This window comes from Mya arenaria, chromosome 1 (genome assembly GCF_026914265.1).
Source record: "Mya arenaria isolate MELC-2E11 chromosome 1, ASM2691426v1".
Taxonomy (NCBI): domain Eukaryota; kingdom Metazoa; phylum Mollusca; class Bivalvia; order Myida; family Myidae; genus Mya; species Mya arenaria.
In genome coordinates this window covers 21,017,816-21,035,897 of record NC_069122.1, presented here as the reverse complement: position 1 = coordinate 21,035,897, position 18,082 = coordinate 21,017,816, and the positions used below count along the sequence as shown (strand labels likewise).

Here is an 18,082-nt window from a genome sequence, read left to right as displayed (position 1 = left end):
GGTTAATTTCCGCTAATTTACTCCCTTGATTTCATTATAACATTCGGATGGGTTTAGTTTTTAGCTTTTATAATATGGCCGAAAGCAACAACACCACTAAATAATTTAAAACATACACTTAACATAAGTATTGTTTAGGTACAGGAATAAAACCAATATAAATGTTTTGCCCAAACCTAATTGATGTATCGATATTCGGTTACTTGAGTGCTGGAACAACATTGGACATTTAAAAAACGAATGTCGTGCTGGCACAACATTAGACATTTCAATAACGAATGTCGATTCAAAAACGAATATCTTGCTGGCACAACATAGGACATTCAAAAATGAATGTCGTGCTGGCACAACATTGGACATTCAAAAAACTAATGTCGTGCTGGCACAACATTGGACATTTAAAAAATGAATGTCGGTCTGAAACTGCACCGGACAGAAGACATTTAAATTGAATGTCCCGCTGGCACAATATTGTACATTGGACATTCAAAAACGAATGTCGTGCACGAATTCAACACATTGACCTTCATAAGAACCATCGCTTTCGATAATTAATCATCCTATTTGGTAATTTGGTAATTTAAAAAGTATTAATTTTGGTATAACTTATTTGGAAGTAAAAGTGCAATGATGATATTCTTTTCATCATAGTCGAAAGTCGAGCCCATAGTTGTTTTGTCTCAACCCTTTGACCACGCCCCCCCCCCTTTTTTAAATTCTCAGACTTATAAACAATAATGGGGGAACTGTAACTAATGATCACTTACAAAAAAATGATGTTTTATTATATAATCTTTGTAAGCGGTGACGACTTGCCCCTGTTTCCCCATATTTGCTGAGATGACCCTTGTCAAGAGGCCATAACTCTGTCAAATCTCAACCAAACTCTACACTTTTGGACTTTCATTGTAGAGTTAATACCAATCTTTAAGAAAATTTACACTTTTGCCGAAAAGAAATGCAATTTTAATCCCGAAATGCAAAAAACACGTTACTCGACGAACCAACTATTTGCTAATTTCACCCATGTTTAAAATGCATTTTCCCGCTATCGCGTCACCAATTCAACACGTGTGTCGAAGAGATGTGTCTTTTTAAATGTCCAATGTCCAATGTTTTGAAATTCCAATATCGTACCAATTTTTAAACGAACAATGGTCAATGTCGTATGTTTTGCTAATTTCACACAACAGTTGCCATTACTATATTTTTTAAGGTTTATAGCAGAAAAGAAAACAATGAAATTGGTTGGATGGGTTAAGATTATTTGTTGAAGTTGAAAAATAATGTATCCCAGTAATCATATATAGATGCGAAATTATTTAAGGACGTTATGTCTAAACAAGTGAAGATATCTCTTCTGCAATGACCTATTCTGCTATCTTAGAAGACAATAAGTATCTTCCATGGCCAAAAGTGTAAGATAGGTTCATTCCGACCCGAGCGTAGGGCGTTTTGCGGAAACGAGGTTTACCCAGAACAAAACACCCTGCGCGAGGGTCAGGATGAACCTTTCTCCCACCTCAGATAAGTAGATCCAATAATTTAACCATACTAGATTATAAGTATCTTCCATGGCCGAGAGTGTAAGATAGGTTCATTCCGACCCGAGCGTACGCAATTATTTTCACTAAGCAAAAAAGTTCCAGCAAAAAATACATTTTTACTTAATTTTGTTTAACTGAGGTGGGAGAAAAAAACATCTACCATAGCCGCTCGTATAAGATAGGTTCATCCCGACCCTCGCGCAGGGTGTTTTGCGGAAACTCGGTAAACCTCGTTTCCGCAAAACACCCTACGCTCGGGTCGGAATGAACCTATCTTACACTCTCGACCATGGAAAATACTTATAATCTTATATGAGCGGCTATGGTAGATGCTTTTTCTCACACCACAGTTAAAAAAATAATAAGTAAAAATGTATTATTGCTGGAACTCTTTTGTGCTAAGTGAAGATAATTGCGTATGGATATGCGATAATTCGTGGTTGGCATGGATATGCGCGCAGTGATTCAGATTATGTTAATAGTCAAATCGGTCTTTAAATGCATGTAGTTGTAAGGAGAGTGAAAACTGTTTTATGGTGACATTTGAAGCGTGAAATAACTAATTAGCGTTCTAAATATTGCCACAAGAAAAGATTTCCATGATGCTACAGACGACAATCTTCAACAAGGGAGGTGATTACAATGTGTTGACCATTAAAAAAGAGTTCCATACGGGCGTTTTATCTTTGCCCGTGGGCAAGATAAGAATTTCTAGCATGGTTAAATTTTTGGATCTACTTATCTGAGGTGGGAGAAACACTGTTCTTAATACAATTTGGGATACTATTTTACACTCTTTTTTCCAAATCCTTTTAAATGATTCTAAAATAATATGGATTCACCAGAATCCAGAATAGTTTGTAAAATGTACTTATACTTGGATGATGTTGCATCTAAAATGGATTTTACACGAAGAAGTACAGCGTTTAGCAGTCCATGTTTATTCCATTAAGGGAACTGCCCGCACAGGCCACTGAGTTGGTTACAAGACTAAAGAGCACTTATTTTGGAGTTGATTATCTGAACGAATGGAAGATTATTACCCTCTTCATCGGCGGGAACGACCTTTGCGAATACTGTCACGACACTGTAAGTAATCCTTTGTAGCATTCGGAACTCCTCGGCCATTTTTACGAAAACAACCTCGGATGTATTCCGGCACATCATAAGAAGTAGTTCGTAGTGTTTTAGCTTGTATTTATTGATATAAGTTTAAATTGATTGCCAGTGAAGTGTATTATTGCAAACATTATTAAGATTCCCGAGAGATAAGTCATAAAGTTTAATTGCTAAATTAAATTACTATGCGATCTACTTGCAGCGGACTTAAACATACCGATTTTGAGTATGTAAACCGTCCATATACATCCGAGGTTGTTTTCGAGAAAAATGGCAGATGAGTTCCGAATGCCTTTTCAGCTGTTTGTCAAACTGTTATAGAAAATTGTCTTCAGCTTGATTGTGTTTCCGTTAAGATGGATTGCAATAAATCACTTCAATTAAATGTATAAATCCGGATAACATGTCGACAGGTAATGATTTGGCTAGTTTGCAATTAATTTTTTTTGGCTAACTTAAATTTACCTTAGAAACAAACAATGTGTATAATGGGCTGACGAACAGTAACTCGGTTCATTGTACAAGGTGATACATTTTCGTTAATTTATAGTAGAAAATGGAAATCACTTACACTCACCTACCGTTTTCCATGTAACTACGTAAACTGTATCTAAAACAATTAATGTAAGGTTTTTTTTTCAATGTTTTCTCTTTCAGAACACGCACTGACCCAACCACTTTCTTTTAGAATACACACTTATTCGAAGACTTTATTTCACAAAACGCTCTCACCCGACAACTTCCTTTCAGAATTTGCACTCACCCAACCACTTTCTTTTAGAATACACACTTATTCGAAGACTTTATTTCACAAAACGCTCTCACCCGACAACTTTATTTCAGAATACGCACTCATCCGACAACTTTATTTCAGAATACGCACAAATCCGACAACTTTTCTTTCCGAATACGCACTCAACCGGAAACTTTCATTTAGAATACGCCTCACCCGACAACTATCTTTCAGAACACGCACTCACCCGGCCACTTTCTTTCCGAATACGCACTCACCCGTCAACTTTCTTTCAGAACACGCACTCACCCGGCCACTTTCTTTCCGAATACGCACTCACCCGTCAAGTTTCTTTCAGAATACGCACTCATCCGACATTTTTTACAGAATACGTACACACCCGACAACTTTCATTTAGAATACGCACTTATCCGACAACTTTCTTTCAGAATTTGGTACTCACCCGACAACTTTCTTTCAGAATACGCCCTCAACCGGCAACATTCTTTTAGAACACGCACTCAACCGACAACTTTCTTTTAGAAAACGCTCTCACCCGACAACATTATATCCGAAAACGCACTCAACCGGCAACTTTTTTTTAGAATACAAACTCGCCCGACAAATTTCTTTCAGAATAATCCGACAACTTTCAATCAAAATTTGGTACTCATCCGCCAACTTTCTTTGAGAATATAAGCACTCACCCGGCCACTTCCTTTCAAAACACGCACTCAACTTGCAACTTTCTTTCCGAATACGTACTCATCCGACATCTTTCTTCCAGAACACGCACTCATCCGACAACATTCTTTTAGAATACCCACTCACCCAACAACTTTCTTTTAGAATACGCATTCACCCGACATCTTTCTTTTAGAAGACGAACCCACCCGCCAACTTTCTTTTAGAATACGCATTCACCGGACATCTTTCTTTCATAATACGCACTTAACCGGCAACTTTCTTTCAGAACACGCACTCACCCGACAACTTTCTTTTATAATACGCATTAACCCGACAACTTTCTTTTAGAAAACGCACTCACCCGACATCTTTCTTTTAGAATACGCACTCATCCGACAACTTTCTTCCAGAGTACGCACTCATCCGACAGCTGTCTTTCCTAATATGCACTCACCCGACATCTTTTTTTAGAACACGCACTCACCCGACAACTTTCTTGTAGAACACGCACTCACCCGACAGCTTTCTTTCAGAACACGCACTCAACCGGAAACTTTCTTTCAGAACTCGCACTCACCCGACAACTTTCTTTATAATACGCACTCACCCGACAACTTTTTTTCAGAATAAGTACTCACCCGACAGTTATATAGCAAAGATCAACGAAACTTTGAAGATCCTTTACGACAATGTGCCAAAGGCGTTTGTTAACCTAGTTGAGATCTTCGACATCACACCACTAGCCGGTGTTTCACAGGGCTTCTTCTGCAATCTTGTCACCGAGTAAATTTACATTTATAGCTTAATTGTTACAATTTCTTCTGTACACTAACAGCGGCAATTGTGTATGTTTTTCAAATCTTTAAATTATTAATCAGACTTACCATTAGATTAGACATTGATTCGATCCAGAACGGTTGAGGTTTGACAATAAAGGGTAGGATTAACTGTAACACAAAATTGACACATTTCGAAATTTACAAAACATTTTAATGAATTTAAACTAAATTTAATTTACAATAAAACCACTTCACGTTGTGATTTTAGAAACGTGTATTTTAACCAATGCTTAAAGATTACGCGCGCTATTCTATGCACATTGTAGTTATTTATTGTCAGTGAACAACTTTAACCAAATAGAAACTGTTGTGGAACCACGGGTATACTTTAAATATACCGTGGGGAAATTGAGTGACAAAAGCTCTTTTTAATGAATATGCATGAGGCAGGGGAGCCAACTCTTTTTTAAATTAAATCGCATGTTACAATTAAATACTCTTTAGTAACTATGTACTGTCAGTTGTCTTCGCAGGCGAGTGGTCTAAATGACTTGTTTACAATTGCAATGTTAAGACGGACAGTGTTCATTCGAGCTTTCGCCAGAGTACTTCTTCTACGGGAAAACATTAGTATGAGCGTTTGTGCATATGTAGTTTCCTTGATGAAAATGCCTTATTTATTATTCATGATTACGAGATAAAATGAGTTAAGTCGCTCAATGTACACAACGAAGCATATATAGCTGCACTCTCACAGATTTACCGTTTTTACAACTTTTTTTTATATTCTTGGAATGAGCCAATTTTTGCGTAAATATCTGCAAACCAGTGAAATAAGACTGCTGACAAAACATCAGATCACAGTTTTTCATATTTAAGTTCAAATTTGATGTTCTTTTTTGTATTTTTCTTAAACCGTTAGTAACGCTTTTAGCCATAAAACATTAATTCTCGAACGGAAATATGAATATCTGCGATCTGATCTTTTGTCGGCAGTCTTTTATCACTGTTTTGCAGATATTTATGCAAAAACTGGCTCATTCCAAGACAAAAAAAGGTCAAAACGTTGAATCTGAGAGAGTCGGCTTTTATCACTTATAAAATAATCCGTTGTATGATTATTTTAGTATGGTGTGCGACTGTGCCAAAAACAACAATAACCATGACATGCTGTCGATTATATCAAAACTGTACCAGACCAAGACGCAGAATCTCATATCAACTGGCATCTACAATGACAAAAGTGACTTTGCCGTTACGCTGCAGCCTTTCTTCCGGGACACAACGCCCGTCAAAACTACCGTAAACTAGGTTTCAGATAATCTTCAGAGATCATTTCTGGAACATCAGGCAATATTCCCATGCGAACACAATCATTAAATATGTTTCTGCAAATAGTATAGTTAATGGTCAGTCAATCTTTCAATGATAAAATTACGAATTGATTAACAATCCTAGCACAATATATACATTGCGAGAGGAAAACATACATTATTATCCGTAATACATGTAGTAGGTTTTTCTCGACTCAAAAGCTTTGTATACATAATTCAATAATTTTCTATTTACATTATAAAGATATTATTTGATAAATTTATAAATATAATCATATTCGGTTTTGCATAAAAGTTTGTGTACATGTAAGATTTCGTAATGCCAGTAAATAGATTACATTCAAGAACAAAATGATTTTATCTTTAAATACATAACATATATGGCATTTTTACGAATAAAGTATACCAGCTGGTTTGTCATTAGCCTCTACTTGATCATTAATACTATACTCGATAGAACAACAGCTTGACTCGGGATCATTAATGCTATACGCAATAGAACAGCAGCTTGACTCGGGATCATTAATACTATACTCGATAGAACAACAACTTGACTCGGGATCATTAATGCTATACGCTATAGAACAACAGCTTGACTCGTAATCATTAATACTATACTCGATAGAACAACAGCTTGACTCGGGATCATTAATGCTATACGCAATAGAACAGCAGCTCGATTCGGGATCATTAATACTATACTCGATAGAACAACAGCTTGACTCGGGATTATTAGTGCTATACTCGATAGAACAACTGCTTGACTCGGGATCATTAATGCTATACGCAATAGAACAGCAGCTTGACTCGGGATCATTAATACTATACTCGATAGAACAACAGCTTGACTCGGGATCATTAATGCTATACGCTAGGGTCCCTGGGGTGCGGGGGCATTTAACGGGGATTTTACCGGCAGTTCGTCCCCAGGGCGGGGATTTTACCCGGGCTTTGCTGGACCGAAAGTCAAAGTTCCCGTTTTTCCACAGACCTTGGAGGCTGTGATAAGAATTGACTTTTGAATGATATGGTAACCATAAATAAGTAAGCATTTAACAAGTAGGCTACCAAAGATGGCCATACACGAATGTATAAGATATAATACACTAAAACATGCTTTTTCAGACCGGAGCCTATGACCTCAATTACTTTGCCCCCGACTGTTTCCACTTCAGTGAGCTCGGCACATACGCTGCAGGAAAATCACTCTGGAACAACATGGTAAACCTCGTAGTTTTATCACTCAAGAAAACATGGTAAACCTCGTAGATTTGTCACTCGGTAAAACATGGTAAACCTCGTAGATTTATCATTCTGAAAAAGATGGTAAACCTCGTAGATTTATCACTCGGGAAAACATGGTAAACCTCGTAGCTTTGTCACTCGAGAGAAGATGGTAAACCTCGTAGATTTATTACTCGAGAAAATACGGTAAACCTCGTATCTTTCGACAAAACATGGTAAACCTCGTAGATTTATCACTCGAGAAAACATGGTAAACCTCATAGATTTATCACTCGAGAAAAGATGGTAAACTTCGTAGATTTATCACTCGGGAAAACATGGTAAACCTCGTATATTTATCACTCAGGAAAACATGGTAAACTTCGTAGTTTTATCACTCCAGAAAACATGGTAGACCTCGTAGATTTATCACTCGGGAAAACATGGTAAACCTCGTATATTTATCACTCGGGAAAATATGGTAAACCTCGTAGATTTATCTCTCGAGAAAATATAGTAAACCTCGTAGCTTTGTCACTCGGGAAAATATGGTAAACTTCGTAGCTTTAACACTCAAGAAAACATAGTAGACCTCGTAGATTTATCACTCGAGAAAAGATGGTAAACCTTATAGCTTTATCACTCGGGAAAATAGGGTTAAACTCGTAGCTTTATCACTCGAAAACATTTGGTAAACTTCGTAGTTTTTCAGTCGGGAAAACATGGTAAACCACGTAGTTGTTTCATTTGCCTCATAGTTGTTGCATCCGGGAACAACATGGCTATCCTCGTGGTTGTTTCATCCGGGAACAACATGGTAAACCGCTTAGTTGTTTCATTTCAGAACAACATGGTTTACCTCATAGTTGTTGCATCCGGGAACAACATGGCTAACCTCGTGGTTGTTTCATCCGGGAACAACATGGCTATCCTCGTGGTTGTTTCATCCGGGAACAACATGGTAAACCACGTAGTTGTTTCATTTCAGAACAACATGGTTTACCTCATAGTTGTTGCATCCGGGAACAACATGGCTAACCTCGTGGTTGTTTCACCCGGGAACAACATGGCTAACCTCGTGGTTGTTTCAACCGGGAACAACATGGCTAACCTCGTAGTTGTTTCTTTTGGGAACAACATGGCTAACCTCGTGGTTGTTTCATCCGGGAACAACATAGTTAACCTCATAAACAACATGGTTAACCTCATAGTTGTATCATTCGAGAACAACATGATTAACCTCATAGTTGTATCATTCGAGAACAGCATTGTTAACCTCATAGTTGTATCATTCGAGAACAGCATTGTTAACTTCATAGTTGTATCATTCGAGAACAGCATGGTTAACCTCATAGTTGTATCATTCGAGAACTGCATGGTTAACCTCATAGTTGTATCATTCGAGAACAACATTGTTAACCTCATAGTTGTATCATTCGAGAACAACATGGTTAACCTCATAGTTGTATCATTCGAGAACAACATGTTTAATCTCATAGTTGTTTCATTCGAGAACAACATTGTTAACCTCATAGTTGTATCATTCGAGAACAACATGGTTAACCTCATAGTTGTATCATTCGAGAACAACATTGTTAACCTCATAGTTGTATCATTCGAGAACAACATTGTTAACCTCATAGTTGTATCATTCGAGAACAACATTGTTAACCTCATAGTTGTATCATTCGAGAACAACATTGTTAACCTCATAGTTGTATCATTCGAGAACAACATTGTTAACCTCATAGTTGTATCATTCGAGAACAGCATGGTTAACCTCATAGTTGTATCATTCGAGAACAGCATGGTTAACCTCATAGTTGTATCATTCGAGAACAGCATTGTTAACCTCATAGTTGTATCATTCGAGAACAGCATTGTTAACCTCATAGTTGTATCATTCGAGAACAGCATGGTTAACCTCATAGTTGTATCATTCGAGAACTGCATGGTTAACCTCATAGTTGTATCATTCGAGAACAACATTGTTAACCTCATAGTTGTATCATTCGAGAACAACATTGTTAACCTCATAGTTGTATCATTCGAGAACAACATTGTTAACCTCATAGTTGTATCATTCGAGAACAACATTGTTAACCTCATAGTTGTATCATTCGAGAACAACATTGTTAACCTCATAGTTGTATCATTCGAGAACAACATGGTTAACCTCATAGTTAAATCATTCGAGAACAACATGTTAACCTCATAGTTGTTTCATTCGAGAACAACATGGTTAACCTCATAGTTGTATCATTCGAGAACAACATGGTTAACCTCATAGTTGTATCATTCGAGAACTACATGGTTAACCTAAAATTTTTATCACTTTTCCGTTATGACTTAGAAAGGTTGTTTACTTTTGCAAGGTCTCATGAGCAAATCTTTTATAAAGAAATCGCGAAAACATCACTCGTGAATTTGAAATATTTGCAGTATTAATTATGCTTGCAATTTGTGTAAAAATGTCATCACCGGTGATGTCAGTAATTGTTTATTCTCGAATATTGAGCTTTTGTCAATTAGGCAGCGAAAAACTAGCTAAGGACGACTACGCATGATACTCTTGCTTAGCCAAGGGAGGTTACAAAGGGTACTCTTGTATATAATTAGAGAGCTCGAGAGTTAGTAGCGCCCAAGGACTGCTCAATACTGGCCGTACAAAGTTTCGTATTCTGTGTTTCATTAACCGGACACGTGTCAGAAGCAAGGAATTCGAAATACGCACGGTATCACACGCGGATATTCTTGTATACTATGACATTGTATTTAAAAATAACAATCACCGAATGCAGAGTTTTGAAAATGTTCACAGAAACGACAACAACAACAACAACAACAATGTTAATAATAACTACAACAACAATATTAACAACATCAACAACTACAGCAGCAGTAGCAGAATCAGCAACAACAACAACAACATAACCAACAACAACAAAATTAACAACAACAACAACTACAGCAGCAGAAGCAACAACAACAACAACAACTACTACTATAATAGTATATAATAATATATAATATACCAATAATTATACGAATAATAATTAACCTAGCATACATTTAATACCATACACAGATTGAACCAATTGGTATGAAACAGACGTCATGGCATCTAGATGGTGACTTTGAGTGTCCTCCCAACGTGAGTAACAATTAATTATTCAAGTCATACTGAATTAAGATGTTCTTTGGACGAACTCTGCAACCATTAAAACACTATTCATTGATTCAAATGGTAAAAAATGTGCAATAAAAACGTATTTCTAAATGGTAATCTTGGTATTCCTTTTAAAATGTTTTTTTTTTTTGAAAAAAAATATGTTAAAGACTTTCCAACTTTTTTGTTTGTTTTGGAATTAGCAAATTTGTGTGTAAATATCTTTAAACCAGTGATGAAAGACTCCTGACAAAAGATCCGATCGCATATGTATAGGTCGATTGGGAAACAAGGGGATTTTTTCGTTAGCGTTTCACCTTTGTAAATGTATTGCCCTATCGGGAAACAAAACGCAAACATTGTCCTGTGAATAAGAATATTAGGTTTACGTAAAACATAAAGCCATGGTTCTGTGCTAGAAATAAATACATGTATTTACTTTTCCAATTTTTGTGATATCGACAGAAGCTGGTATCCATCATTTTCTAACCAGGAAACGCATTTAGCTATATGCATTGCTGCAATAACTACTGAGCTATTAAAAATAGCATATGATCCTCAATATCTCTAGTATGGGTAAAATTAAAATACATAAATGAAATGTAGGAATCGGATATATATATTTCTAGTGCACAGCCAGGTTTTTAAATTTTATATAATCTAAATGTCCTTTTGCACAAACCATGTTACTAAGAAATAGGGACAATAAGCGATTTTTTTCCCGAATGGGCAATAAATTTACAAAAGTTTTCCGATCAGAAACACCGACGGGAAATCCAATTTTGTTTTGTGACAGGATATTTTCCTTCGCTGGATAAGCTCAATCATTTATATCGTGTTTTTGAATTGATTGTAAAAATGTGTTGGTAGAAGTAGAAGTACCAGCACTATTCAGATTTGAAAAGAAGTACGATATTCCGTCCAAAAGACAGAGCAATAGACTTATTTACTTTTCACACCCTTTTATTGATACATGTAACTGGGTATTGTATTGACATTTAACTCATGGCTGTATTGATATGAAACAAAGGGCTATATTGATATGTAAATCAGGCTGTATTGATATGTTACTCAGGATTGTACCGATATCTAACTTTTGGCTGTAATGATATGTGACTTAGGGCTGTATTGATATGTACCTCAGGGCTGTATTGAAATGTAACACAGAAATGTATTGATATGTAACTCAGGGATGGATGTATTTATATGTTACTTAGAATTGTATTTATATGTCACTCAAGGTTGTATTCATATGTAATGATATGTTACTCAGTATTTTAGTGATATGTTACAGAGAAATGTATTTATATGTTACACAGAAATGTATTGATATGTAAATGTAACACAGAAATTTATTGATATGTAACACAGAAATGAATTAATATATAACTCAAGGAAGTATTAGTATACTTAGGATTGTATATATATGTCACACAAAATTGTATTGATATGTAATGATATGTAACTCAGGGCTGTAATGATTTGTAACTCAGTATAGGGCTTTAATGATATGTAACTCAGGGCTGTAATGATTTGTAACTCAGTATAGGGCTTTATTGATATGTCACTCAGGGCTGTAATGATTTGTAACTCAGTGTAGAGCTTTATTGATATGTCACTCAGGGCTGTAATGATTTGTAACTCAGTGTAGGGCTTTATTGATATGTCACTCAGGGCTGTAATGATTTGTAACTCAGTGTAGGGCTTTATTGATATGTCACTCAGGGCTGTAATGATTTGTAACTCAGTGTAGGGCTTTATTGATATGTCACTCAGGGTTGTAATGATTTGTAACTCAGTATAGGGCTTTATTGATATGTCACTCAGGGCTGTAATGATTTGTAACACAGTATAGGGCTTTAATGATATGTCACTCAGGGTTGTAATGATTTGTAACTCAGTTTAAGGCTTTAATGGTATGTCACTCAGGGCTGTAATGATTTGTAACTCAGTTTAAGGCTTTAATGGTATGTCACTCAGGGCTGTAATGATTTGTAACTCAGTATAGGGCTTTAATGGTATGTCACTCAGGGCTGTAATGATTTGTAACTCAGTATAGGGCTTTAATGGTATGTCACTCAGGGCTGTAATGATTTGTAACTCAGTTTAGGGCTTTAATGATATGTCACTCAGGGCTGTAATGATTTGTAACTCAGTTTAGGGCTTTAATGATATGTCACTCAGGGCTGTAATGATTTGTAACTCAGTTTAGGGCTTTAATGATATGTCACTCAGGGCTGTAATGATTTGTAACTCAGTTTAGGGCTTTAATGATATGTCACTCAAGGCTGTAATGATTTGTAACTCAGTTTAGGGCTTTAATGATATGTCACTCAGGGCTGTAATGATTTGTAACTCAGTATAGGGCTTTAATGATATGTCACTCAGGGCTGTAATGATTTGTAACTCAGTATAGGGCTTTAATGATATGTCACTCAGGGTTGTAATGATTTGTAACTCAGTATAGGGCTTTAATGATATGTCACTCAGGGCTGTAATGATTTGTATCTCAGTATAGGGCTTTAATGATATGTCACTCAGGGCTGTAATGATTTGTAACTCAGTTTAGGGCTTTAATTATATGTCACTCAGGGCTGTAATGATTTGTAACTCAGTTTAGGGCTTTAATGATATGTCACTCAGGGCTGTAATGATTTGTAACTCAGTTTAGGGCTTTAATGATATGTCACTCAGGGCTGTAATGATTTGTAACTCAGTTTAGGGCTTTAATGATATGTCACTCAGGGCTGTAATGATTTGTAACTCAGTTTAGGGCTTTAATGATATGTCACTCAGGGCCGTAATGATTTGTAACTCAGTATAGGGCTTTAATGATATGTCACTCAGGGCCGTAATGATTTGTAACTCAGTATAGGGCTTTAATGATATGTCACTCAGGGCCGTAATGATTTGTAACTCAGTATAGGGCTTTAATGATATGTCAGTCAGGGCCGTAATGATTTGTAACTCAGTATAGGGCTTTAATGATATGTCACTCAGGGCTGTAATGATTTGTAACTCAGTATAGGGCTTTAATGATATGTCACTCAGGGCTGTAATGATTTGTAACTCAGTATAGGGCTTTAATGATATGTCACTCACGGTTGTAATGATTTGTAACTCAGTATAGGGCTTTAATGATATATCACTCACGGTTGTAATGATTTGTAACTCAGTTTAAGGCTTTAATGATATGTCACTCAGGGTTGTAATGATTTGTAACTCAGTATAGGGCTTTAATGGTATGTCACTCAGGGCTGTAATGATTTGTAACTCAGTATTGGGCTTTAATGGTATGTCACTCAGGGCTGTAATGATTTGTAACTCAGTATAGGGCTTTAATGGTATGTCACTCAGGGCTGTAATGATTTGTAACTCAGTATAGGGCTTTAATGGTATGTCACTCAGGGCTGTAATGATTTGTAACTCAGTATAGGGCTTTAATGGTATGTCACTCAGGGCTGTAATGATTTGTAACTCAGTATAGGGCTTCAATGGTATGTCACTCAGGGCTGTAATGATTTGTAACTCAGTATAGGGCTTTAATGATATGTCACTCAGGGCTGTAATGATTTGTAACTCAGTATAGGGCTTTAATGATATGTCACTCAGGGCTGTAATGATTTGTAACTCAGTATAGGGCTTTAATGATATGTCACTCAGGCCTGTAATGATTTGTAACTCAGTATAGGGCTATAATGATATGTCACTCAGGGCTGTAATGATTTGTAACTCAGTATAGGGCTTTAATGATATGTCACTCAGTGCTGTAATGATTTGTAACTCAGTATAGGGCTTTAATGATATGTCACTCAGGGTTGTAATGATTTGTAACTCAGTATAGGGCTTTAATGATATGTCACTCAGGGCTGTAATGATTTGTAACTCAGTATAGGGCTTTAATGATATGTCACTCAGGGCTGTAATGATTTGTAACTCAGTATAGGGCTTTATTGATATGTCACTCAGGGCTGTAATGATTTGTAACTCAGTATAGGGCTTTAATGATATGTCACTCACGGTTGTAATGATTTGTAACTCAGTATAGGGCTTTAATGATATATCACTCACGGTTGTAATGATTTGTAACTCAGTTTAAGGCTTTAATGGTATGTCACTCAGGGTTGTAATGATTTGTAACTCAGTATAGGGCTTTAATGGTATGTCACTCAGGGCTGTAATGATTTGTAACTCAGTATAGGGCTTTAATGGTATGTCACTCAGGGCTGTAATGATTTGTAACTCAGTATAGGGCTTTAATGGTATGTCACTCAGGGCTGTAATGATTTGTAACTCAGTATAGGGCTTTAATGGTATGTCACTCAGGGCTGTAATGATTTGTAACTCAGTATAGGGCTTTAATGATATGTCACTCAGGGCTGTAATGATTTGTAACTCAGTATAGGGCTTTAATGATATGTCACTCAGGGCTGTAATAATTTGTAACTCAGTATAGGGCTTTAATGATATGTCACTCAGGCCTGTAATGATTTGTAACTCAGTATAGGGCTTTAATGATATGTCACTCAGGGCTGTAATGATTTGTAACTCAGTATAGGGCTTTAATGATATGTCACTCAGGGCTGTAATGATTTGTAACTCAGTATAGGGCTTTAATGATATGTCACTCAGGGCTGTAATGATTTGTAATTCAGTATAGGGCTTTAATGATATGTCAGTCAGGGCTGTAATGATTTGTAACTCAGTATAGGGCTTTAATGATATGTCACTCAGGGCTGTAATGATTTATAACTCAGTATAGGGCTTTAATGATATGTCACTCAGGGCTGTAATGATTTATAACTCAGTATAGGGCTTTAATGATATGTCACTCAGGGCTGTAATGATTTATAACTCAGTATAGGGCTTTAATGATATGTCAGTCAGGGCTGTAATGATTTGTAACTCAGTATAGGGCTTTAATGATATGTCCGTCAGGGCTGTAATAATTTGTAACTCAGTATAGGGCTTTAATGATATGTCAGTCAGGGCTGTAATAATTTGTAACTCAGTATAGGGCTTTAATGATATGTCACTCAGGGCTGTAATGATTTGTAACTCAGTAGAGGGCTTTAATGATATGTCACTCAGGGCTGTAATGATTTGTAACTCAGTATAGGGCTTTAATGATATGTCACTCAGGGCTGTAATGATTTGTAACTCAGTATAGGGCTTTAATATAGGGCTTTAATGATATGTCACTCAGGGCTGTAATGATTTGTAACTCAGTATAGGGCTTTAATGATATGTCACTCAGGGCTGTAAAGATGTGTAACTCAGTATAGGGCTTTAATGATATGTCACTCAGGGATGTAATGATTTGTAACTCAGTATAGGGCTTTAATGATATGTCACTCAGGGATGTAATGATTTGTAACTCAGTATAGGGCTTTAATGACATGTCAGTCAGGGCTGTAATGATTTGTAACTCAGTTTAGGGCTTTAATGATATGTCAGTCAGGGCTGAAATGATTTGTAACTCAGTATAGGGCTTTAATGATATGTCACTCAGGGCTGAAATGATTTGTAACTCAGTTTAGGGCTTTAATGATATGTCACTCAGGGCTGTAATGATTTGTATCTCAGTATAGGGCTTTAATGATATGTCACTCAGGGCTGTAATGATTTGTAACTCAGTATAGGGCTTTAATGATATGTCACTCAGGGCTGTAATGATTTGTAACTCAGTATAGGGCTTTATTGATATGTCACTCAGGGCTGTAATGATTTGTAACTCAGTATAGGGCTTTATTGATATGTCACTCAGGGCTGTAATGATTTGTAACTCAGTATAGGGCTTTATTGATATGTCACTCAGGGCTGTAATGATTTGTAACTCAGTGTAGGGCTTTAATGATATGTCACTCAGGGCTGTAATGATTTGTAACTCAGTATAGGGCTTTAATGATATGTCACTCAGGGCTGTAATGATTTGTAACTCAGTATAAGGCTTTAATGATATGTCACTCAGGGCTGTAATGATTTGTAACTCAGTATAGGGCTTTAATGATATGTCACTCAGGGCTGTAATGATTTGTAACTCAGTATAGGGCTTTAATGATATGTCACTCAGGGTTGTAATGATTTGTAACTCAGTATAGGGCTTTAATGATATGTCACTCAGGGTTGTAATGATTTGTAACTCAGTTTAGGGCTTTAATGATATGTCACTCAGGGCTGTAATGATTTGTAACTCAGTTTAGGGCTTTAATGATATGTCACTCAGGGCTGTAATGATTTGTAACTCAGTGTAGGGCTTTAATGATATGTCACTCAAGGCTGTAATGATTTGTAACTCAGTTTAGGGCTTTAATGATATGTCACTCAGGGCTGTAATGATTTGTAACTGATTATAGGCTTTAATGATATGTCACTCAGGGCTGTAATGATTTGTAACTCAGTATAGGGCTTTAATGATATGTCACTCAGGGTTGTAATGATTTGTAACTCAGTATAGGGCTTTAATGATATGTCACTCAGGGTTGTAATGATTTGTAACTCAGTATAGGGCTTTATTGATATGTCACTCAGGGCTGTAATGATTTGTAACTCAGTTTAGGGCTTTATTGGTATGTCACTCAGGGCTGTAATGATTTGTAACTCAGTATATGGCTTTAATGGTATGTCACTCAGGGTTGTAATGATTTGTAACTCAGTTTAGGGCTTTAATGGTATGTCACTCAGGGCTGTAATGATTTGTAACTCAGTATAGGGCTTTAATGATATGTAACTCAGGGCTGTAATGATTTGTAACTCAGTATAGGGCTTTAATGATATGTAACTCAGGGTTGTATTGATATGTAACTCAGGGTTGTATAAGTAACAAAAACATGTATTGATATGTAACTCAGGGATGTATTGATATTTAACTCAGGGTTGTATAAGTAACAAAGACATGTATTGATATGTAACTCATGGCTGAATTAATATGCAACACATATTTGTATTGTATGTAACTCATTGATCTATTGATATGCAACACAGATATGTATTGATATTAAGTCCAGGGATGCATTGATGATATGTAACTCAGAGCTGTATAGACATGTATTGATATTAAACTCATGGTTGTATTGCTATGAAACTCCAGACTGTATCGATCGATATGTAGCTCATTGTTGTATTTATGTGTTGCAGACTGGCCCAGTGTTCAAGACCAACAGAAACTAGCCGTCATAATCCACATCTATTACAAATGGACTTGGTCGAGCAAGCACAAATAAAAAAAAACTGAACGATATTTGATTTCAATTTGATATACTGATGTCTTTATTTCCCAGCTTTGAAGACAATTTATACGAATCCTCTTTGAGTAGAGAGACCTGAACTGAGTACTCGGTTGGTATTCTATACTGGTCTTAACTGGATGTAAGAACGATATGGCTAATCGAATTGCTTATTCAATAGAGTGAATGAAGTCAATCATGTATGAGTACTGGTGTCCATTTTCAAAAGCCATTTGATAGAGCATAACGCAATTTCATTTTCTT

At 36.4% G+C, this 18,082-nt stretch overlaps 1 protein-coding gene across 1 annotated transcript in view; it reads left to right on the top strand.

Annotated features, from left to right (window-relative positions):
* The window catches only part of LOC128237813 (phospholipase B1, membrane-associated-like), a 36,755-nt gene extending 18,923 nt beyond the window's left edge, over window positions 1-17,832 (top strand). The window contains exons 8-13 of the mRNA XM_052953399.1: window positions 2,501-2,636; window positions 4,712-4,869; window positions 5,993-6,167; window positions 7,325-7,420; window positions 10,512-10,577; window positions 17,730-17,832. Of these exons, the coding sequence (XP_052809359.1) occupies window positions 2,501-2,636; window positions 4,712-4,869; window positions 5,993-6,167; window positions 7,325-7,420; window positions 10,512-10,577; window positions 17,730-17,762 (664 nt within the window). The 3' untranslated portion in view covers window positions 17,763-17,832. The remainder of the gene's footprint in view (window positions 1-2,500; window positions 2,637-4,711; window positions 4,870-5,992; window positions 6,168-7,324; window positions 7,421-10,511; window positions 10,578-17,729) is intronic.
* The last annotated feature ends 250 nt before the right edge of the window (window positions 17,833-18,082 follow it).